The sequence below is a fragment of the Euphorbia lathyris genome, chromosome 7, assembly GCF_963576675.1.
Source record: "Euphorbia lathyris chromosome 7, ddEupLath1.1, whole genome shotgun sequence".
NCBI lineage: Eukaryota > Viridiplantae > Streptophyta > Magnoliopsida > Malpighiales > Euphorbiaceae > Euphorbia > Euphorbia lathyris.
In genome coordinates, this window is record NC_088916.1 from 68,481,464 (window position 1) to 68,507,036 (window position 25,573).

A 25,573-nucleotide genomic window follows, 5' to 3' on the forward strand; every position below is an offset into this window, starting at 1 on the left:
CTGGTAGCCGTGCCTTTTACTATGGTGAGCGGATCATGGGTTACGTTAGACTCGCCTATCCGGAGATAGATTTTGTAGATCCAGAGTATGTTGTTCCTGAGGCTGAGGACGCTATCAAATATGACAAAATGGCGAATTCTCGTGACTTTATCTATGGTCAAGTCCGGAATGAGATGAGGGGATTGAATGAAGAAGATACAAAGCCTGTTGTCAACCTCGAGGCGGATGACCTTAGCGAAGCATCCAAGGAGGTGGGTGATAAGGTTGACGTTGTAAAGATTGATAACGGAGTTCCTCAGGCGAAGATTATCGATAAGGAGAATGAGGCTCCTTCGAAGGATGCAACTTTAGAGAAAGGTGCAGGGGAGGATGCCGTTGTAAAAACTTAATTTGTTTGGATGTAATTAAGTACAATTTTTGTTTTGAATGAATCCTTTTCCCAGAATTTTACTTATGCATTATATCTTTTAGCAAGTAAGTTTCTAGGATCTGGTTTAGGACTTGTTTGATTGTTCAGGGTAGGTGGCCAGCCGTACCCCGAAGTGTGGGCCTTTTTGTAGGCTAGAAGCTTTATTCCCTTTGAGGAAGTTAAGCTGCCCTAGGCGATCGATTTTTCCCTATCTTTGAGGTAAATCGATCCGCCAACGGGTCTTTTGATTCTCTGTTGAGGAGAAAATTGAGGGTGTAAAGATCTCATGTTTGAGACATTTTTAACCCGCCTTTGATGGTGGTCAATCATTTTCTTATCTTTGAGGTGGATTGATCCACCATCGGAATTTTTGTTCTCCTAACTTTAAGGAGAGGGTAGATATGCCGTAACGACGTTTTCTACAATGAGAATGCTTTTGTTGCCTCTCCTTCTTGAATCTGGAATATTTATATTTCTGCAAAAAATATTTAAAAAAGAGAAATTTCAAACAAAAATTTCATTTCATTGAATGATGATTCGCCTTATTACAACAACTTGGTCTTTTATGCGAGCCTCGTTAAAACCTTTAATAAGAAAAACCACATAGGATAAAACCTTACTAACGGAAAAAGAGTACTCAAGACCTTTGATTACATTCTACTCTCTGGGAAAATATTTGCGGAGGTTCTGGATATTCCACGTCCATGGTAGTGTGTTCCCCTCCATGTCCTGAATTTTGAAAGTGGCGGGTCCGATCTTGGCAATTATTTTGTATGGCCATGTCCACGTGATTCCCAGTTTTCCTCTGCCCTCCATGGATTGGATTTTGTCTGCTTTCCTAAGCACCAAGTCTCCTTGATTCAGATCCACGAGTTTGGCATTTCTATCGTGATAAGCTGCAATCCTTTGCTTATAGGCTGCAATCCGGACGTACGCCTTCTCCCTTTTTTCTTCCAGTAGGTCAAAACTCTCTCTTAATCTTTTCTTGTTCTGGTCTTCACAATAGAGTAGAACCCTGTCACTCGGGATCTAAACTTCTATAGGAATGACAGCCTCTACTCCATAGGTGAGGGCGAATGGCGTTTCACCGGTGGCGGTTCGAGGAGTGGTTCTGTATGACCATAAGACATTCATCAACTGATTCGCCCACTTCTTGTCATGTTCGCCTAACCTCTTCTTTATGCCTTTCACGATTGTTCTGTTGGTGACTTCAGTCATCCCATTTGATTGTGGGTAATATACTGAGGCGAATCTATTCTGGATGCCCTGATTCTGGCAAAATGACTTGAACTCCTCACAGTTGAACTGTGTTCCATTATTCTTGATGATTGTGTGGGGGACCCCGAATCTCCCAACAATATTATCCTTCACGAACTCTACCATCTGTTCTGCGCTTATTGTGAAAATAGCTTCTGCCTCTACCCATTTTGTAAAATGATCAACAGCTACCACTACGTATTTTCTTTGTTTCCTTGTGGAGGGAAAAGGACCGACTATGTCGATACCCCATGTGGCGAATGGTCGTCCTTCTATGATGGGCTTTTGCAGATGCTTAGCTGTATGAGATTCATTTGAATGAATTTGGCAGTTGTGGCAGGATTCCACCAATTTATGAGCATCTAGCTCCGCAGTAGGCCAATAGAATCTAGACAGCCTGGATTTCTTGAAAATGGTGGCGGATGCTTCGTGGGCTCCACATATGCCCTTGTGTAATTCTCTGATAATCCCATGTCCCTCTTCTGTTGTGACACACTTAAACCAAGGCTGGCTAAAAGATTTTCGGTACAGGTGATCATTTATCATGGAGAAATATGCTGCTTTTCTCACCGTCCGCCTAGCTTCTTCTTTGTCTTCAGGCAAAGATCCATCTATAAGATACTGTTGGATCGGTGATCTCCAGTCACCTGCGGTGGATGTAAGAAGAGCTATGATTTCTGGGGCGAATGCTGGTCTGGTTTTCACTTCGAATGGGCACTCAAGGTCCGCCCATTGATCCTTGCTAGAAGCCAATTTAACCAGGTGGTCTGCTTCTGTATTTGATCCTCGAAGCATATGGATCAACTCCCATTTTGTTTCTTTGCTTTCTAAGTGGGTCAATAGCCTTTTGGCCTCTTCCACATATTTGACCAGGGTTTCATCTTTTACATTGAAGTTTTTGATTACCTGGTTGACCATCAGTTTGGAGTCACTATAGATCACAACCCGTTCCGGTGTGATCTCTTTTAACAGGCGTAGCCCAAGTATCAAAGCCTCGTATTCTGCAGCGTTGTTTGTCACAGGGAACTCTAGCTTCGCAGCATAATGTATCTTGATATACTGAGGGCCCTTGATTACTATGCCTATTCCAGCACATTCCGCTGATGAAGCTCCATCGGTGTACATCATCCATTCCTCCAACTTTGGCTGAGGGGGATTAATATCTTCTTCCATGAATTCATTCACAAAGTCTGCCAAGACTTGGCTTTTTAAGGCGGACCTGCCTTCATAGCGGACATCAAATTCGCCCAGGCGAATGGCCCATTCCATTAACCTCCTCGATGTTTCTGGCTTCTGTAATACCTTCCTTATTGGTATGTTGGTGCGGACAATGACTGTGTGGGCTTGAAAATAAGGTCTGAGGCGGATGGAGGTGGCGACCACAGCTAGCGCCATCTTATCCAATCTTGAATACCGAGTCTCGGCATCCTTCAGGACTTTGCTAACATAGTAGATTGGATATTGTTGACCCCCTTCTTCTCTGATCATGACAGTGCAAACCGCTTTATCAGTGACAGAAACATACATGTATAAATCTTCACCTTTAAGGGGTCGGCTCATTAAAGGCGGTTCTGTGAGGAAATGCTTGATGCCTTCAAAGGCTAGCTTGCAATCTTCGTTCCATTCAAACGCTTTTTGCTTCTTGATCACTTCGTAGAATGGCTGACATCTCCGAGCAGAGCATGAGATGAATCTCCCAAGGGCTATGATCCGCCCGTTGAGGCGTTGCACTTTCCTGATGTTTTATGGGGCTTTCATGTTCAATACGGCCTTAATCTACCTGATAGCAAAATTATAGAAAACTTTCATAAGAGATATAAGTCAATTAGCCTTATCGAAATTAATTAATTCTTTGCAAGCTCAAGAACAAAGAAGAGCAATGAGAAAAGGAGAAATCAGACCGGTGGTTGAAGAAGTCTATTTAGCCAAAAATTCAAAAGAAAAAATGGAAGTTCTTCCGTGTGGTCATGTGAGAAGAAAGGTTACGAAGAAAAAGATTGTTGGTACAAGGAAAATCCTCAGTGTTTCAAATGTAAAAAGTTTGGCCACAGACAAAGGAATTGCATAAATAAGAAAGAAGAAAGTGTCAATTTGACACATGTTTACGAGGAAGAACTGTTGCTTTAATATTGGAGAAAGTGTTCTAATAATTGAAGGTTGATGAGAAATGCATCAATAAAATCGATTTAGTAAGAAGTGCACCAAAGAAGCAAATTGCGGGAGAAGTACATCAATCAAAATTATTATAATTTTGAATTAAGAGAGAATTTCTGAATAATGGCAATTTCCATATTAACTATTGCAACACGGAGAATCAAAATGATGGATTCACAAATCCACTTAAAACCAAGTTTAATTTAAGGGATATATTCTGTTTGGCGGGAAAATTACAAAACTGGGTCAAATGGGAGGCCCGTTTACATATTAAACCCATTTACTAATTCTACTACATATCTAGACTGATTTTGTGTGACTTTCCAAAAATACCCCTGACCTTCCCACTTCCACCACTTGCGAATCGCCGCTCCCTCTATCTCCTTGGTTATGCGAAAAGTTGCTCCAGCATTAATGATTTCAAGACTTTTGATCTTCCTTTCTTCCTTTAAATTGCACGAAATCTGCACCATTTAGTCAAAATCATAATGAATTTCTCTTTTTCATCTCTTCATCTCTTGATTCTGCAACTTTCCAACCCTAGAAAATGAGTAAATGGTTTTTCATCTTCCTGTTCATTGCTTGGTTTCTTTCTTCTTGTTACCATCAAAGAAATGGTTTTTCTACATTATTTCCTTCATTCTTCCCATGTTATCATATTGTTATTGTCGCTTTTGGGGATGAAAGGGGCGAAAAATGTAAGTATCTGTTTTTTTATGCGTTTTTTCATGAATTCACTTCGCAATCGATGGTTTCGCTAAGCTTTGCGAAGAGAACGAGCCTGGAAAGTGATGATCTACTTCGTGAATTGATGATTTCGTGAAGTTCTGCGAAGAGAAAGAGTCTGAAACGTATGGATATACCTCGCGAATCGATTAGTTCGCGAAGTCTGCGAATAGATCCTCACGTTTCAGACCTCGCAGACTTCGCGAAAGCATCGATATGCGACGTAGATAGTCACATTTCAGACCTCGCAGACTTCGCGAAAAAATCGATATGCAAAGTAAAATCACCTCTTCCCTTGCACATTTACATTCGCATGCTTCGCTAATTGTCATTTCGCGAAGCCAAAATCGTCCTTTTTCATAACTAACACGATTAATTTTTTCTGTAGATGGTTGAATACGTAACATCCCTTTCTGGAAGGCGGCGTACTGGGCTGTAGGGGAGATGATTTTCCTTCCTGTATAGGGATGAAATTCCCCAAGATTGACACATTCACTCCTGAAATGATTCGTTAGGAGAGGTTGTGTCAATCTCGTGGTGCACCATGGGACATATCCATCCCATGGTGCCAATCTTCAAAGTGGACCTAACTTAATCCGGTGCCAATTTTGAAGCGGATGAGTAATCTTGGTGTGCACCATGCGACACGTCCAGACCTTTTGGGATGGATGTGTCACATGGTGCACACCAAGATTACTCATTCGTTTCAAAATTGGTACCAGATTAGTTAGTTTCACTTTAAAATGATTGGTTAGTAGAGTTCATTGTGGCAATCTTGTTGTAAATTTTGATAATGTTATGATTTGAATGTTGTTATTGTGGCAATCTTGTTGTAAATTTTGATAATGTTATGATTTTAATGTTCGAATTCGTTGTTGTTTGCCAATTTTTGTTATATACCACTTCGCTTATTAGCTTCAAATCATATCCAGCATTCGCATATGCGAACTAAAATCATCAAGCAAAACAAACTTCAGCTTCGCAGGCTTCGCAGGCTTCGCATATGCGAACTAAATTCATTAAGTAAATTAAAACATTAACTTCGCAGGCTTCGCATATGGGTGAATATGCGAAGTCAGACGGGATGGGGCGAGCTCCGCGTAAATATTGAGGGTATTTTTGGAAAGTCATACAAAATCAGTCTAGATATGTAGTAGAATTAGTAAATGGGTTTAATATATAAATGGGCCTCCCATTTGACCCAGTTTTATAATTTTTCCCTGTTTGGCTAGATTAAGTTAACTAGGACATAATTATACTGAAAAGTCATGTGTGTTTAGTGAAAAGTCGTAATGTTTTATTGAAAAGTCACATTGTTTAATGAAAAGTCGTGTATTTTATTGAAGAGTATGGCTGTAAATGAGCCAAATTGCTCATGAGCGGCTCAATAAAAGCTCGACCGTGTTCGACTGGATTTATAAACGAGCCGAGCTTAAACATGACGAAACTCGGCTCGAAAGCTCATGAGCAGGCTCGATTATAGGTTCATGAACAAGTTCATGAGCAAGCTCCATTATAATGTAAAACAACGTACTTTTGTGTAAACTTTAGTTTTGTAGATTTCAAAACTATGTATTTTTATGTTCAAGAAATTTCAAATCAATATAATTAAGGGAAAAGTTCAAATAAAACCCCAGTGGTTTCACTAATTTTCAGATAAAGGACTGTGGTTTACTTTTTGTCAAAACGAGGACTGAGGTTTTATTTGAACTTTACCCTATAATTAATGAGATATTCGGCAAAGAAGTTTATGAATTGAATTAATTTGCTGCTCGCGAGCAAATCTCGTTAACAAGCTCGTGAATAGGTCATGAGTAGCTTACGAACAAAATGTTGAATTCGAGTTTGTTAAATTTCTGACGACCGAGCCTGAGCAGGCTAAAGCTCAGCTCGATTAGAACCCGAGTGAAGAATCACTTTAGACTATAAATATCTATATTGTAATTCAATTAAAACACTGTGAAAAATACTAATTAAAAACAGTCAATTTTATTTTGTTTATTCTCCAAAATTTATCTTTAATAAATACTATACACATGTATAAATTGAACAAATACTTCATATTACCATTTGGTATTTTTAACCAACAGCACAAATTAATACAGATTCAAAAACTCTCCCATCAAATATTTTGATTTATATCAACATTCTCAAATAGTGATTGAATTAATTAAAGGGAAAAATTTAAAAATAAACTTTTGGATCATTTTCAAACATAAGCTATGTGATTTAAAAGTTGATAAACATGTAAATTAACGTTGATTCTGTTAGCAAAAATTGGACAAAAATGATTTGAGGAGAGAGAATTGAGAAAAGAGAAATAATGTGTAAGGTAGTGATTGTGGAGGAAAAAGACTAAAAAATAATGGGATAAGGTACCAAAATAGACTTATAGTTTTTGAAAAAGTATCAATTTAAATTGTACGTACAAAATAGCACCAATTGATGAAAATAGAAATCAGAGTTCAAACTTGGGAACTCACAACACCCAATTAAAGCTTCCCGATGGACCCGTTACCCGAGCAAGAGCTAAGTAGTTTGAAGAGGAGCTTCAATCATATATGGTCCAAGTGATGGACGTCGCGGATAAAAGCAGAGTTTCTAAAATTAATGGTCGTACCTCTTTCAAGTTGCATGGGATACGAATACGGAGGTTAATTGGAACATTCGGATTCACATGAGGATGTTTAAGATTGATTGACTTTGTTCTCAATGATTTAATAACAATTTCAGAAGTTTTCCTAAGGCGTGAGCACGGTTTAGACGACTTTGGCTTCTGTTTCTCCATAACAAAAGTGGCGTGGGATTGACGTGTGCATGACTTAGCAGATTTTAGCTTCTGTTTCTCCATAACAAAAATGGCGTGGGATTGACGTGGGCACGGCTTAGAAGATTTTGGCTTCTGGACAAAATTTGGATGGACGGGAATGCAAGGCTTAAGCATCTCCAACACTAACTAGCTATTTGACGCTCTAAAATAATATAAAATATTAGTTTAGCCAAATTTAGCTAGCCAAAATTATGTTTTGCTCCAACCATGCTAGCTATATGACTCTCTATTTGATTATTTTATCATTAAAAGTTATTAAATTTAAAGAAGAAAAAGAAAAAGTAGAAAAAAGATACAAAGATGAAAGAGAAATAATGAATAAAAAATAGAAATAGCTAGCTAAATTTAGCTAGTGAAAATGGCTCTCTATTTATTTTAGAGAGCCAGGTCACCTTGTTGGAGTGATCACTCTCTAAATTGCTAGCTAAATTTGACAATTTAGAAAGTCATGTCACCCTATTGGAGATGCTCTTAGTTGGCATATTTTGTGGTTTATTATTAGTTTAGGTTTTTGTTCACCTTCTCTACTTTAGTTAAATTTCCATTTTTTGCCCTTGGTTTAATGTTTAGTGTTATTTGGTTTGTAAGGACATATTAAGTCCGATTTAATTTACTAGTTTATTGAGGATTTCCCTTTATGTGTTTTACCTTGTATTCAAAATGATTGTAATTATTTGTGTTAATGCAAGTGTATTTTCTATAAAAAAAAAAATTTACTAGCTTAGGTATTTATAGCTTTTTCTTTTATTGTAATCGGCAGCCAACGTTTTTTATTGAAATTAAATTCAGAATTTCTTCTCTTGAGATTCAAGTGAGGGTTTCTCTTATGTTCTTTGGAACACTACAACCGAGCAATTCGAAATCAAATCCTTGTTAGTTAGACTAGGAATTGGGTCTTTGCAACTCCGTTGCATGGATTTTCTTCCGTTTCAATTTATCATTCGGATTTAATTTTTGGTTGTTGGAGATTGTGATTGGATCTTTGCAACTTAGTTTTACAAAGGTTCTTTTTTGTCCAACCCTGATTTGTTAGCTTTCTTGGAAATCAAATCTAGTTGTTGGGTTTTCGAGGCACCGATCCTCTTTGGTTCTTCGCATCACCAATATAAGCTTAACGTTTAAAAATGGTACCAATTTAGACATCGATAACGGAACAAGACACATCATTGATATTACTCTGTTAAGTTCTGTCAATTATACGTGGAGGGAGAACTCAGAACTTAACGGAGTAATATAAATGACATAACCAATCTGTTATCGAGGCCTCAATTGATACTATTTTTTAAACATTAAGGGGCCGTTTGCTTTGGGGGTTTCAGGAAAGGATAAGGGAAAGATGAGGTTTCATTCCTTTTGTTGGTGTTTGTTTTATCAATTCAATCATTCCATTTTTACCCGCTTTTAGTTTTGAGTTTAGCCCTAACTCCTCTAATCCGATTCCTCTAACCCCCTAAGGTTTTCCATTCCCTTTCCCTTTTCTCTCACTAATTTGAACATATACTCTCCTTATAAAATTTCATTTTAGTCTCTATTTCATTTTTAATTTTTATTTTGGTTCATTTATTTATTTATTTATTTTTACTTTTTTAAGCCTCGGATTCATTTCACTTTTGATCCTTATACTTATATATTATTTATTTATTTATTCTCAATTTTTTTTTGACTAATTTTTACTTTTTGATTTTTATTTTGATCCTTATATTTTTTTATTTATATTTTTTTATCCCTAAACTAATCTCACTTTTGATCCTTATACTTATTTATTTTTACTTTTTTATCCTGAAAATTTTCTATCATATTATTCGATTTTGGTATTTATTTTTAATTATTTTAAAATAATTGTTTTCTTTTTTAAAATAAAATATTTATGTATTTTCTTTCATTTATTTTATTTCAATTTCTTCAGTTTCATCGTCTTTTAATTTTAATGGTTAAATAAATTGATTTTCATTTTTATATTTACATATGATTAATTTATTAATATAGACACATGTATGTATAGAAATTATTGTTAAAAACACAACTCTAGTTTATTACCTCATTTGAACCAAACAATCACAGAGGGAATCATGAGTATATCATTCCATTCATTTCTCCTTGTTTCCCTTTCTTGATTCCATTCTGTTACATCTGTGCGAACCAAACGCCCCCTAAGTCTATATTGATGTTATTTTATACGTGGAGTTTAAATTGATACTTTCCAAAAAACCATAGACGTATTTTGGTACCTTATCCTAAAAATAAATTATAAAATAAATAAATAAAGATAAAAATACAATTTTGACTTTTTTTTTTACTGTCTTTACTAACAGAATCAACCTCAATATACATATTTGTCAACTTTTAAACTACATAATTTATATTTGAAAATGGTAAAAAAAACACAAAATTTACTTTAACAATTTTCTATTTTTTTTTTTTTTTTTGGTAGAAAAGGAAAAGAAAAACGAATAACAACAAACTACCCAGGAATTAGCCTAGGGAAGCTAACCCCAATCCTATCTTCTAAGAGAAGATGAGAGATGAAACTAGGGGAAACAGGAAGGGTAGTAACGCCTAACGTCCCTTCATGGCCCGCCGCCGCCAAGCGATCAGCAACACGATTCTGCTCTCTAAAAATGTGTCTGAACTCTACGAACTCAAAGGAGGAGCAAAGCCTTATAATAGCTTTGATGAGGTTGCGATTGTTAAGACCCATAGAATGATTCTCAGAAATCATTTTGATTGCTTCCAAATTATCAGACTCCACAGAGAGCCTCTTAACACCCAGCCTTTTAGCAAGATTGATTCCAGTAAGAATAGCCCAGAGCTCCGCAGAAAAGGAAGAACCCAACCCTAAATTCTGGGAGAACCCAGAAAGCCAGACGCCCCCTACATCTCTAAGCACACCTCCAGCCGCAATCTTACCGTTACTGAGGCAGGAACCATCAGTATTCAGCTTCACAACCCCCTCTCTTGACCTGCTCCATCCCACGAGATGGACATCACAACACTGAGAGGCTCTGGCAAGGGACTCTCCTTTGAAACTATCGATAATAGAGAAAAGTTTTTTCGAGAAGAAATCAGCTAAGTTTGTCATAAAAACAGTTTTATCTCCAAAAATCTTCTCGTTTCTCCATTTCCAAACTTGGTGACAGATAATAGCAAAGAAAATGTCACCATGCTCCATGTATGGAAGCAACTTTCCTCTAACACCATCAGAGAACCAGTCGACCTCAGAATGTGCCATGAAGGAAGAGAAAATATGGTGTGGGAGAATTTTCCTCCAAACCTCTTTACTATTAGAGCAATCTCTAAGAGCATGGCACAAAGTCTCAATATGGCCTCTGCATCTACTGCAAGCTCCAGAATCAGCCAAGTGCCTTCTGTGCCTATCCGAATTAGTAAGAAGCCTGTCCTTAACGCCCAGCCACAGGAAACTCCTAATACGGAAAGGAACTTTAAGGGTCCAAATCGACTTCCACACATCCGAGGGAGGATCAGATCTAAAGAGAGAGAAAGCTTCAAAGGCCGATTTGCAAGAATAAACTCCATTGTTAGTCAGCGCCCAACAGTGCCTATCCAAGTCTTCCTCTTGATTACTCACCTTCACTCCCCGCATTCTAAGGGGAGTCTCAAGGCTAAAGAAAGTATCAAACTTTGACCAGATCCAGTCCCCTTCCGAGTCAACCACATCGGCAATCCTCCAGTTGCGTATATCACTAGGCGGGGGGGAAGAACACACCTCAATTAACGGTTTATCCCCAATCCAGTTATCAAACCAGAAACTAATGGACTTACCATTCCCCACCTCCAGGCCAACTCCCAAGCAGAACTCATCAAACACAGCACTAAGTCCTTTCCAGAGGAAGGAACAATTAGCAACTCTCTCTTTCGGGCCCCCGAAGATTTTGTCTTTCCGATACTTACCACAAAGGAGGCGAACCCAAAGAGAGGAGGGGTTTTGCCACATACGCCAAAGGAGTTTCATTAATAAAAACTTTATTATTGTCCTTTGCTTTCCTAATACCCAGACCCCCAGAATCTTTAGGCTGGCAAACCTCACTCCAAGGCACAAGATGGATCTTCCTGCCATCCGCAGCTTCCCCCCACAGGAACCTACGGTTAATCTTGTCAAGATCATTAAGCACAGGATCCGGAAGCTTACAAGCCTGCATGATGTGATTGGGAGCAGCACAATTAACAGATTGAATTAACGTGAGGCGGCCAGCGAGAGACAGAGTCTTGGCTTTCCAAGTGGCACACTTCGAATTAGCTTTATCCAAAGTCTCTTTGAAGGAGCCTTTAGACACACGCTCACTATGGAGGGGAACGCCCAGATACTTCCCAAGAGAATCAGTAAGAGGAATACCTGAGAGATCACTTAATCTCTTACAGACTCTCTGATTCATATTCTTAGAGCACATCATCCTAGATTTCTGGATATTAAGCTTCTGCCCAGAGGCCGAACAAAAACAATCCAGAATATCCATAATGACTCTCAACTGCTCCTCATTACCCTCAAGAAAGATAAGGACATCATCTGCAAAGAATAAGTGAGTCACCTGGGGACAGAAGCTGTTGATCGCCACAGGGTGGAAACTCCCATTATCAATCGCATCCTGAATCAGGTGAGAGAACCTCTCCATAGCAATAACAAAAAGGAAAGGGCTCATAGGATCCCCCTGACGGATTCCTCTGCCCGGGGAAAATTCCTCCGACATATCCCCATTGACCATAACTTGAAACACAGGAGAAGAAATACATACCTTAATTAAACTTCTCCAGCTGTCCGGGATTCTAGCTCTCTCAAGGCTCTCCATCAAGAAATCCCAATTAATTCGATCATAGGCCTTCTCTAAATCCAGCTTCAGAGCCACAATGCCTTTCCTCCCCTTCCTAATCTTCATCGTGTGGACCATCTCTTGGGCGATCACCACATTATCCATCATTTGTCTACCAGGCACAAAGCTACCCTGATTCTGACAAATGATCGCAGGAAGAATGCCACGGATTCTATTAGCCACAATCTTTGTAACAGTTTTGTAAAGAACATTACAAAGACTGATAGGTCTCATATGCAAAAAGGAAGAAGGCTTATCAATCTTAGGAATCAGAACCAGGAGGGTTCTATTAACCAGCTCAATATCCTTCGAACCACTGAACACCCCCAAGACAAAATTATAGATGCCTTCCTTCACTACATCCCAATGCTTATGGTAAAAGCCCGCCGAAAGACCATCAATCCCAGGAGCTTTAGAAGCCCCAATGCTGAAGATAGCTTGGTCAATCTCTTTTCGGGAAATAGGTTGAAAGGCCTCCTGACTACAATCCTCACTGATTAAAGGAAATGTAGCAATAGAGTGAGCCCTCTCCAAAAGAACAGGTTCCTCTTTGAACAGCTCTCTGTAGAAATCCAGGGCTAAGTTCCGAATAACCTCATCTTCATAAACCCAATCACCATTAGAATCCTTAATGGCCTCAATTCTATTTCTCTGCCTTCTGATCAGGGTAGAGAGATGGAAGTATTTGGTATTACGATCCACATCTCTAATCCAGGACTTCCGAGACTTCTGGAACCAAAGGAACTCCTCCTGCCTAAGCACAGCCTCCAGCTCCTTCTGAAGGGTTCTGAGGAGGCCCTCAAGGCTATGATCAAACCTCCCCTCCAACCTGCGTTGAATGCCCTCCATCCTCTTTAATAACTTGTTCTTCCTTCTGATAATATGCCCAAACACATTCCTATTCCACCCCTGCACCTTATTCCTGAACCCTTCAGCAGCTTGCAGTACATACGAATGAGGTCTCCAACTCTCATGAACGAACTCTTTAAACTTAGGATGGGACTCCCAAGCCAACTGATACCGGAACGGTCTCTTACCCCTAGGATGCTTACCTCTCAAAAGTCTAAACAAAATAGGACAATGATCCGAATGACGGAACGGGAGGTTCAACACAGAGCACTCGGGGAAGGAAGTTAGAGCTAAAACATTAGCGTAGACTTTGTCCAATCGAACAAAAGTATTATTACGCTTCCAAGTGAATTTATGACCAGAAGCCCCCAGATCGGAAAGCCCACATAAATCCATACTATTCTTGTGATGCAGACAGCGATTAACATAATGATTGGATCCCCCTCTCTGATCACTCATAAAGGCGATATCGTTGAAGTCACCCGCCACAAACCAGGGCTCCGAAATGCTGACACTCATAGAATAGAGAACCTCCCAGAGCCGTTTTCGATTAGACAAGATAGGGTCAGCATACACAAGGGTAATAAAAAAGGGAGTATTGCCGGAAATACTCACTTTACAATGAATGAACTGCTTATCCATGCTAAGAATATCAAAATGAATCCGATCTGGCCTCCAAAAAAATCCAAATGAACTGCTTAACAATTTTCTATTAATTAAACTGATGAAATTTTTTTACCACATAACAAATTAATAGATTTTAAATTAAACCTATTTTGAGTCAACTTTTACTAAGCTAATCTTCAATTTGTGTTTTTTTACCATTAAACAATGAGATATATAATAGTAGTAATAGTAATGGTAACAAAGGAACATAAAAAGCAACTAAACTTTTAGTACATTTTGTAGGTAATAAATTAAAAATTTGTCCCTTCTTACTTCACTAAGTTTGAATTTTCTTACAAAAAAATAATCAAAACTTTGAATTTATTTTTCATTTTTCTTATTTGGACCCACCAGCCCCACTTCATGCCTTCAATCTCGCCAATACCAATCCAATTTTCACCTATATATATAAACACTGACATACACATTTCACACAAATAAAGATGTCAGTAGACGATTCATTCAAAAAACCAGGAGCTATCCCATTTAAATGGGAGATCCGACCCGGTGTACCCAAGATCCATACCCAACAAAAACATCAACGGAAGCAGCTATCGCCACCGTCACTACCATCTCCCTCACCGCCGTTTACTCCCCGCCGATCCTCTCTTCCGTCTCCACAACAACCACACCAGAAGCTCAAACCTCCACCTGCTGGATTCATTTATCTACCTCTCCCAGAGCCCCGTACCCGTTCATTCCGATCCGCTCCACGTACCCGATCCGAGAGTATGAGGTTCGATCATCAATCCACCCGTCTCAGACCCGATTGTGTATCACCGGGTTGCTTTCCGTCTCCATTATTGAAAAGGAAAGGCAGCAGGAGGAGGACTAACCCGATGCCGCCGGAATCTGAATCCGATTTCATGTCTGACCTTGAGACACCGCCTCGGTGGTCGTTTTGTAGGCGGAAGTCAATTTCGCCGTTCCGAGAGTCGTCGGCGTCGTCTTCATTTTCATCGTACCAGTCATCTCCTCGAGTAGTGACAGTGAGCGATGCTGAATGGGCGGGTTTTGCTCTTTTTTGAAGAACCCGGTATTTGATTATTTTCCAAAGTTTGTTTTTTTTTTTTTTGTAGCTGATAGTAATATATTCCACAAGTGTTGTCACCGTTAATGTATTGAAAAGGCAAAGACGACCTGTGGATAGTTTTTTCGTCAATGGTATGGGAGAGTATTAAAATAAAAGTTTTTTTTTTATTTAATACCCGACTGGCTCCCTAAACTAAGCCTTCAATATTAATTAGGAGCTTAAACTATTAAAATCATGAAAGTCATTAATTGAATCTTCATTCTAAACAAAAATCATCAATTGAGGTCTTATAGAAAATCATTCGGTTGAATAGTTTTAGACCATTTTCTCCAAATTTATTTTGAACCAACACAGAAATTATTACAATCTATATTAAAGAGTCATGATTTGTATAGGATAGACCGATGACTCAATTAATGATTTTTTGTTTAGTTTAGAGATTTAATAATTTAAAATCCTAATTGATTTTGAAACTTTAATTTGAGAGGATGTAATACTTTTGGGTAAATTCCAAAAAAAACTCCTATGGTTTCATCGATTTCCAAAAAAAACCCTGTGGTTTGTTTTTACCAAAAAAAAAGACCGTGTTATACGCCGTTACCCGAAAAACGGAAAATGACTTAACAGTGTTAAAAGTGATGACGTGGCAAAGGGCAAAATGGTCCGAATTAAAATAAAAAATAAAAAAAATAAAATAATAAAAAGAAAACTAATATATATATAAAACCCCACCATTTTCTTCTTCTCTCTTCCTTCCTGGGCTGCTTCTTCATCGTCTTCTTCTTCCTCTTCTTGTTCTCTCTTTTTCTTCTTCTTCTCTATTCTCTCATCTTCTTCTTCTTTATAGAAAAAAAAGAACAGAAAGAAGGCTAAGGGAATGACGGGTACACGAGAAGGAGATGGAAGGAACGACAGAATTAGAGGCGGCGGTGGAGTTAAAAACGGAATCGACGGTAAAGAAATTTCGAGTTAAACGGAATCAGCAATGGCCGAAACCAAATTTATGGAAATTCCAAAAATCTGGAATTCCAGATTTCTGGAATTTCCATTAATCGGGAAATTCAATCTGGAATTTCCGGATTAATGGAAATTCCAAAAACTGGAATTTCCAGAAATCTGGAATTTCCATTAATCGGGAAATTCAATCTGGAATTTCCAGAAATCTGGAATTCCAGATTTCTGTAATTTCCATTAATCGGGAAATTCAATGGAATTTCCCAATTAATGGAAATTCCAGTTTCTGGAATTTCCAGAATCTGGAAATTCCAGAAATTTCTGGAATTTCCATTAATAGGGAAATTCCAGATCTCTGGAATTTCTAGAAATCTCAGATTTCTAGAAATTTCCAGAATATGTTTCATCAGAATTTAAAAAATAGAAAAAAAAAAGAAGAAGAAGAGAAGAGAGGAGGAAGAAGAAGAGAAGAGAGAGAGAGGAAGAAGAAGAAGAAAAGAAAGGAGGAGGAAGAGGAAGAATAGAAGAAGAATGAGAGAAGGAAGAAGAAGGAGAAGAACATCCATGGAAGAAGAAGGAGATAGAAGGGAGAGAGAAAGAAAAATAAAAAAAAATTGATTTTCCAATTTTACCCCTCTGCCACCTCATCAAATTAACGGTGTTAAGCAATTTTCCGCTTTTCGGGTAACGGTGTATAACACGGTCCTTTTTTTGGTAAAAACAAACCATAGGGTTTTTTTTGGAAATCGATGAAACCATATGGGTTTTTTTTTGGAATTTACCCAATACTTTTTTAGGGAGTTAAAATAAATGAAAGTATTAGAGGTAAATTACACTCTGATAACATTGAGATATTATCCCAAGGACCAAAAGGGATATTCACCTAAAGAACGCCGCGTATTGATCCTCCAAAGAGATCCGACTGGCGGATCACCAAGGTCCCATCAAAAGAGATCCGCCAACGAACCTATGAGGTGAATCTCCTTGAACACTCATCCGCCATTAGAACGGCTGGGCCGACCCGGCCATAAAGACCATTAATGAGCTATAAATTAGCTAACCGCCGGCTTAAAGGTAACTTGTAACCGCCATTAATGGAACATTAATGGAGACTTTCTAGTTACTGGAAGTTACGACTTTCTAGCTATATATAGCCTACGTCTCAGGCTATCAAGGTACACATTCATTTTACCATTCGTCAATTCAGTTTGTCCTCTTGATCTTCCTTACTGACTTTGGCATCGGAGCTTCCCCTCGTCGAACCCAACGACGCCCCCACAGGGACGGAATTTAAATCAGAATTTCTCCGCGTATCATCAATTGGTGCGGTGAATGTGGACCCTTAGCCAAATAAAGGGTTTTTCGTTCACTTTAACAGAATATGGCAACTGGAGAACCGAACTCCACATCGGGGGAAGAAACACCATTAGTAACACCATCGAGCCAACCTGTAACTAGTGCTGGGTGCGCTGATTCAAATGCTCCCACAACACAAGCTGAAAGTAGTATGCCCCCGGACGCTTTCATCAACATGTGTGCAGAAGCAATAGGAGAGAAGTTTGGTTCTGAGACAGGTAATCGCCTACGGTCATTCATGACTATTCCTCCGTTTTGGAGCATGGCGCCCACATCTACGATATCTTCTTGGCCCCAGATGACGCTAGGACCAAATGCCCTCAATTCTTCATTTCTCCAAGCTCACAATACAGAATCCATGGTAACTACCACGGCGGCGTTTGGAGAACGCCCGATCAATCTGGAATTATTCCCTGCTGGCGCAGGAGGAAGTCAAAGGAGCGATCAAACTCTTCCTGGCGGATCAGATATCCCAAGGCGACCACGGTCGAATCTCTCCTTGGGTGGATCAGAAGGGCGAAAACACAAAAAGCGTAGAAAAGAGAAAAGTAGGCGGTCCGAATCACCTTCGCCCCGAAGACCGAGATCCGCCCGCAAAGGCAGATCACCACCGTCTACTGGACGTAGACAGAGCAAAAGACCAGTAGAGACACCACGTTCAAATGGACCACCGCCACCACCACACCAAGGAAATGAAGGGCACATTCCTTCAGGAGGCTCTGGAGGGGGTAGCGGTCAAGCTCCCCCAGGAGGACAGGGTGGAGGTGGAGGAGGTGGCGGACGTGGAAACGGAGGCGGACGTGGAAGCGGAGGCGGACGATCACCCTCAGATCCGTCTTCGGGATCCAGCTCATCATCTTCTACAAGCAGATCTCCACGGAGGGGCCGCCAAAGGGCGGGTCCGGAGAATTTTGACGACAGAGTTCGAGCTGCGGTGCTTCGCATGAATGAGGAGAATGCCAGGCATAACCCATTCGCCAATAGAGATTCGCCCTTCACGGCTTGGATCGAGGCAGAGGAAACGGATAGGCATTTTAAAATACCTAATCTCCCTATATACACGGGTGCTGACAACCCAGAGGCCCACGCCAGAAAATACCGAATACTGCTTCGCCTCAACCGTGCAACTGAACCAGTGCTATGCAAAATGTTTATCACCACGTTAGGAGGTCCCGCTTATGACTGGTTCCAATCTCTACCTCCTGGCTCGATAGACAGTTGGGACCAACTAAGTAGAGAATTTTGTGCTAAATTCGCCGGCTGTATCCCTCCAGTGGTCAAGTCAAGGAAGCTTTTTGAATTAAAGCAGAAGGCGAATGAATCCCTCCGAGAGTATGTAAACACTTTCAACAAATTGTGTATACAAATTGTTGATGTGGATATCTCCATGGCAGTGGAATCTCTGTTAAAAAACACCACTTGTAAGAGTTTACAGGAGGATCTAATTTGAAAGAAGCCCAGCAGCATGGCAGAATTGATGGAGCGTTGCAAAGACTTTATGGAGGTAGATGACATTCGCCGTGAATCATCATCTCCGCCTAGAAGGGACAAAAGCGAATCTCGCCATCGGGATAGAGAAAGGGACAAGCACCAGGATTCCTCCTCTAGAAGCCGACGAAGGGGTTCTAAGAACAAATCGGCATTTGTCACCTCCTTCACACCTCTCAATGCTTCTAAAAGTGAAGTGCTTATGTGGATCGAGAACAGTCAACACAAACGGAGCATTTCATACCCCGAACCAAAAGGGGGGGGGGGGGGAGTACACCAATACTGGTAAAAATCCTAAAAATTATTGTAAATATCACAGGAAAAATGGCCATGACACAGATGCATGCTGGGAGTTAGCTCGGGAAATAGAGCGTCTCATTGAGAAGGGCAAATTGGATCGGTTCATCCAAAATGATGGCAAGAAGGGAGATGGTGATAGATCCAGGGATGACCCAAAGAAGAAAGGAAAGGGGACCATCAATGTCATAGCAGGCGGACCAGGGTACCAACCAGTACTGAAAAATGCAAAGACCACCACTCTTGACAGGGCATCGTTGAATCACCCCCTTGCAGACGTAGGTCCAGAGATCTCTCCTCATGCAGATGCCTTGGTCATTACCATGATGGTGGAAGGCTGGGAGATGAAAAGAGTGATGATCGATACTGGGAGCTCGTGCAATGTCATCACAAGAGGAGCTTTCGCCAAACTCATGGTTGATCCAATCCAAATTGAGCCAACCGTAGTGGATATCCTGGGAGTGACAGGACATACCATCCAGACAAAAGGCCAGGTGACATTGGATTGTGAGTTAGTAGATGAAGATCAGGTCTGGAAAGGCGATCTGGAATTTTCTATCTTAGATGGTCAGTCGGCCTACAATATTATCCTCGGACGGCCCTTTATCTCCGAAGCAGCAGCCCTTATCTCCATACGCCACTTAACTCTTTACATCCCCACGGCCAAGGGAGGTGTAATGATCAGAGGGAGCCAAAAGGTGGCTCAGGAGACGTATTCGGCATCACTAATGATTCGCCCCCAATCTAAAGACGAAGATGAAGAGGAACTCGTCACAATGGCCTTGGGCGAGATAGAAATGTACCTCATGGCGGATGAAAAGCAGGTGCGAATGGCTAAAGGGCTCAAAGGTGAAGTTAAAGAAGCAATCACCAAGGTTCTCCATGAAGCGGAAGACGTCTTTGCATGGAAAGATGAGATCCTCCCAGGGATCAGTCCCGACGTGATCACTCACAAACTTAACATCGACAAAGATGCAGTTCCCGTAGCTCAGAAATGGAGAAACCATGGTCTTGAAAGGCAGAAGGTGATAGAGGAAGAGATCACCAAGCTCCAACGGGCGGACGCCATTGAAGAGGTACTTTATACACAATGGTTGGCGAATGTCGTTCTGGTGAAGAAGGCAGGCGGATCCTACCGCATGTGTATTGACTTTACGGATCTCAATAAGGCTTGTCCCAAAGACAACTATCCTTTGCCATGTATTGACATACTCGTAGATGGAACCGCTGGACATGCTATGTACTCCTTTACAGACGTAAAGTCGAGTTATCATCAAATCCCCATGGAGCCTTCAGATAGAATCAAGACCTCGTTCGTGACTCACCAAGCCACTTATTGCTTCAAAGTCATGCCCTTTGGGCTTAAGAACGCAGGTGCCACCTATCAACGGATGATGAACAAAATATTCGCGGAAAGCAAAGGTGATAACTATTCTGTCTATGTGGATGATATGATCATCAAAAGCACCACTGTGGAAAAACATGCAGATGATGTAAGGGAGGTACTGGCCGTACTCCGACGCCACAATATTAAGCTGAATCCGGAAAAATGTACCTTTGGTGCGACATATGGAAAGTTCTTGGGATTCATGATTAGCGAGAAAGGAGTGAGCCCAAATCCTGACAAGGTTAAGGCCGTTTTGGAAATGCAAGCACCGCGGAACATCAGGGAAGTGCAACGCCTTAACGGGCGGATCGTGGCCTTGGGCAGGTTTATCTCCTGTTCAACTCGTAGGTGTCAGCCCTTTTATGAGGTCATCAAGAAGCAAAAGGCATTCGAGTGGAATGAGGATTGTGAAAAGGCTTTGGAGGGAATCAAACGGTTTCTCATAGAACCGCCCATGATGAGCCGACCCCTAAAAGGTGAGAATCTCTACATGTATGTCTCGGTTACAGATAAAGCTGTGTGCACAGTCATGATAAGAAAAGAGGATGGCCAGCGGTATCCAATCTATTACGTGAGCAAAGTATTGAAGGATGCTGAAACCAGGTATTCTAAACTTGATAAAATGGCTCTGGCCGTTGTCACCACGGCAATCCGCCTTAGGCCATACTTCCAGGCCCACACTGTCATAGTTCGCACGAATATACCCATGAGAAAAGTATTGCAAAAGCCGGACACTTCAGGGAGATTGATGGAATGGGCAATTCGCCTTGGAGAGTTTGATGTGCGATATGAGAGCAGGTCCGCCTTGAAGAGTCAGGTATTGGCAGACTTTGTGAATGAATTCACCGAAGAAGGGGTGAATCTCCCTAAATCTCCTGTAGAGGAGTGGACGATGTACACGGATGGAGCTTCCTCAACAGATGGAGCTGGTATAGGTATCGTGATCAAGGGCCCCCAATACATAAAACTACGGTACGCAGCAAAGTTGGATTTCCATGCAACCAACAATGCCACAGAATATGAGGCTCTAATATTGGGGTTACGCCTGCTAAAAGAAATCACTCCCGAGCGGATCGTGATCTATAGTGACTCCAAGTTGATGGTCAATCAAGTGATCAAAAATTACGAGGTAAAGGATGATGTTTTGGCCAAATACGTGGCCGAGGTCAAAAAATTGCTGGATCACCTCGAAGCTAAAGAAACTAAATGGGAATTGATCCACGTGCCTCGAGGATCGAACACCGAAGCAGATCACCTAGCAAAAATGGCTTCCAGCGAAGAGAACTGGACAGATCCGCAATGTCCATTCGAGGTTAAAGCTGCTCCGGCTTTCGCCTCCGAAGAAGTATCCCTACTCACATCAGTAGAGGATGATTGGCGGACAGCCATTCGCCAGTATTTGTCAGATGGAGCTCTACCCATCGATAAGGAGGAGGCTCGACGGATCGTCAGGAAAGCGGCCTCCATAATCAACGATTGCCTCTATAGAAAGTCTTTTAGCCATCATTGGTTAAAATGTATTATGCCAGAAGAGGGACAACAAGCCCTCAAGGAGCTGCACGAGGGATCATGTAGGGCACATGAGGCATCTGCCTCCCTCTTGAAGAAATCCAGGTTAGCAGGATTTTATTGGCCCACTGCCGAGCTTGATGCATAAAAATTGCTGGAATCTTGCCATAGTTGTCAGATTCATGCGAATGAATCACACACTGCCAAACATCTCCAGAGGCCCATCATTGAAGGGCGACCCTTTGCCATCTGGGGAATTGACATCGTTGGACCATTTCTTCCTACTCGTAGACAAAGGAAGTACGTGGTAGTGGCAATAGATCACTTCACCAAGTGGGTAGAAGCCGAAGCTGTCTCCTCCATCATCGCTGAACGAATGGTGGAATTTGTTAAAGACAATATTGTGGGAAGATATGGCGTACCCCACACAATCATCACCGATAATGGAACGCAGTTCAACTGTGGCGAGTTCAAAACTTTTTGTGAGAAATTGGGCATTTTGAACAGATTCGCCTCCGTTTATTATCCTCAATCCAACGGTATGACTGAAGTTACGAATCGGACGATCGTAAAAGGAATAAAGAAGAGATTGGGGGACCATGATAAGAAATGGGCGGATCAGTTGACAAGTGTCTTATGGGCGTATCGCACCACTCCTAGAACGGCCACAGGAGAAACACCATTCGCCCTCTCTCATGGTGTAGAAGCTGTAATCCCAGTTGAAATACTGGTCCCAAGTGATAGAGTTGCATTCTATTGCGAGGAGGACAACGGCCACAGATTAAAAGAGAGTCTTGATCAAGTGGAAGATCGAAAAGACAAGGCTTATGTACGTATGGCGGCATACAAGCAGCGGATCGCCGCTTACCATGACAAAAATGCCAAACTTGTAGACCTGAATGTGGGAGACCTCGTGCTCCGCAAAGCCGACAAAATCCAGTCTCGAGAAGGGAAGGGCAAGCTAGGGCTCACCTGGATGGGTCCATATCAAATAGTGGACAAGATTGGGTTTGCCACATTTAAGATTCAAGACATGGAGGGCAACACATTACCACGCACGTGGAACCTCCAAAATCTTCGCAAATATTTTGTCAGAAAATAAAGTGTACATACGGTCTTGAGTACTCTTTTTCCTTTAGTAAGCTTTTTTCCCATGTGGTTTTTCTTATTAAAGGTTTTAACGAGGCTCACATATAAGACCTGCTTGCTGTAATAAAGCATTTCTCCTATCAATAAACATCAATTGTTCTATTATCTATGTTCTTTTTAAACGTTTTTATTGCAGCAATATCAATATTCCAGTCTTAAAAAGAAGGGGGGCATCCAACACTCTCCACAATAAACAAGTATTGCTATCTCATAGCTACTTTTTCTCCTCAAAGGTGGGAGAACTATCACATGGGCGGATCCATCTTTAGATGATCACCATTCGAGAAAGGGTTAAAACATTCCTTGGACGCAAGGACTTTACACTCTCGTACTCCCTTCCCAAGGAAGGGTTCACAAGTCCTACGGGCGGATCGCTTCACCTCAAAGATAGGTGGCAAGATGATCCCCTAGGCAGCTTTACTTCCTCTAAAGGAATAAAACAGCTTCAAAACCTTCACAAAGGTTCCCGCTATGGAGTACGGCTGGCCACCTACTTCACAAAATAAATCCTAAAAACCTATTACTTGCATAGAGTAAACACACAATGGTTGTCATAAAGGATTCAAAATTGTACTTAAGCTTTACACATAAAGTTATACATTAATAGGAGCATCCTCCTTTACACTCGATTCCCCTGTTACGCCCTCCAAAGGGGTCTCCTTTTGTACAGCTTCAGGTATGCCCTCAAGGGGAATCACTAGCTCCACAGAAATAATTCCTCCTAAAGGAACAGAATTGTCCTTTGGTAGCTCATCACCTATCTTTAAAGGAACTTCACTTACATCCACAGTTTGAGGGATGACAATAGGCTTGCTGTCCTGGACGGATCCCTTCATCCATTCCCGAAAACGATCCCGAATGTATTCCTTGACATTTGGAGTTTCGCGATATTTGACAACTACATTTGGATCGGGAACAGCGAATTTCGGATCCGTAAAATCGATCTCAGGATATTCCAATTGGAAGTACGCCATAAGCCATTCACCATAGAAGAAGGCTTGCTCTCCAGCCATAAATTCGGTATCCGCTAAGGCTTCTTCATACTCCTTAGCATCCGCTTCAATCTTCTCCCTCAACTGTCGGATCTCAGCATCCTTACGGGCGGATTCAGCATCTTTAAGAGCAAGAGCTGATTCGGCATTCGCCTTCGCCTCCGTAGCTTCTTTTTCCAACCTTTCTATGGTGGCCTTATCCGCCACCCCTTGAAGAAGCTCAGCCTCTGCAACTCGTAAGCGAGTATACGCCTACGAAAGCAAACAAAAGCTTAGTCGATATTTATCCCCAAAAGAAATTGCCTAAAAATCAAACTTATGGCTGAGAAAGCACTTACGGACAGAAGCTCCTTTTTCCCAAGTTGGATGTTGGCAGCTCCTGAGATTAGAGTTTGATTCTCTCGAACCCTGCCTAATTGCCCAAGAGCTTTGTCCAGATCGTTGATTACCGACTCATTCTCCAGGGATCCCTCATCTCCATATTTAGCGGCCCAATAACCGCCCAAATCGGGTCTCGCCATCTACACCATAATCTCGAGGTCAAAACCTAAAATTCAAATGTAGAAAGGAAAAACAAGTAGAGCAATTTACTTGTTCCTTGTTCGACGAAGGTATGGCGGATCTCAAGGCATTGGCCATCAACTTTTGCCCGGCCGGAGTGGTGTATCTCTTCTTCTTCTGAGGCGGATCAATTGTTGGATCCGCAACACGTTTTCCTACATTCTTTTGAGGCTCCATCGCCTGCGCCTTCCTACAGGCCTCCTCCTCCTTCATCTTCTTACGCATCTCTACAAGAGCGTGATTGGCCTTAGATACACCCCTGTCCAAGAAGAACAATCAAATAATCAAGGTTTAAAGAAAATTAAAATTACCTTGATCAAATTGAGCAATCTTGGAGTAGGTGAACTTGTCTCCATCTCGGCGGATCAAGGGAATATCGTTCATCATAAAGTCTAAGGCATCGGCGTATGTCCAGGCATTCGCCTTAACATTCTTCATAAGATCCGCCACAACCTCATCGCTATCCGTCAATATTCGCATGTCACCCGCCATGTGTAGAGGTCTGGCATTCCAATATGATGGAAAGCCTAACGGCTCATTCTCCTTGATCTTCACATAAAAGAACCTCTCGTCCCAGGAGTGGACATTCGACATCTTGCCACTAAATGGCGAATAAACTCCAAATTTGGCAAAGGTAAAAAACGACTCAGACTTTCGTTTAGAGGGTTTATGAAAGGTTCGGAAGACGCGTGGTGTACACACTACACCTAGATTTGAAGCTAAGTAGCAATCCAGAGCCAGATCTAGCCAGCCATTGGGGTGCAACTGACAGGCAGTGATATCAAAATAAGCAAGGATATCCGCCATCATCTTTGGGAGAGGTAGACGAAATCCCCTCTCTACATGACTACAATACACGGATAGATATCCGCGTGGCGGACAGGCTGGTCGCTGATGGGCATCCGCCAGTTGAGTTTCATAATTTTTAATCCACGGAAAGCGATCCGCCAGGCTCGCTAGATCCGTAGAGCTCATACGAGATGAGGAGGAACTGAAGAAGAAGCCTCCATCCCGAAGTATGACCTAAACCCGGTGGCCAGAATACAGCGGGTAATGACGACGGGATGGTTTTGAACCTCACCGGAACGAGTTCGACGTTTATTACACGCCGAGTCACGCAACTCAGCTAAATT

At 41.2% G+C, this 25,573-nt stretch overlaps 1 protein-coding gene across 1 annotated transcript; it reads left to right on the top strand.

Moving 5' to 3' along the window:
- Positions 1-14,142: 14,142 nt before the first annotated feature.
- LOC136200891 (uncharacterized) lies at positions 14,143-14,891 on the top strand. The gene has a single exon (XM_065991397.1). The coding sequence runs from the start codon at positions 14,158-14,160 to the stop codon at positions 14,740-14,742; it is 585 nt and encodes a 194-aa protein (XP_065847469.1). The 5' UTR covers positions 14,143-14,157; the 3' UTR covers positions 14,743-14,891.
- The last annotated feature ends 10,682 nt before the right edge of the window (positions 14,892-25,573 follow it).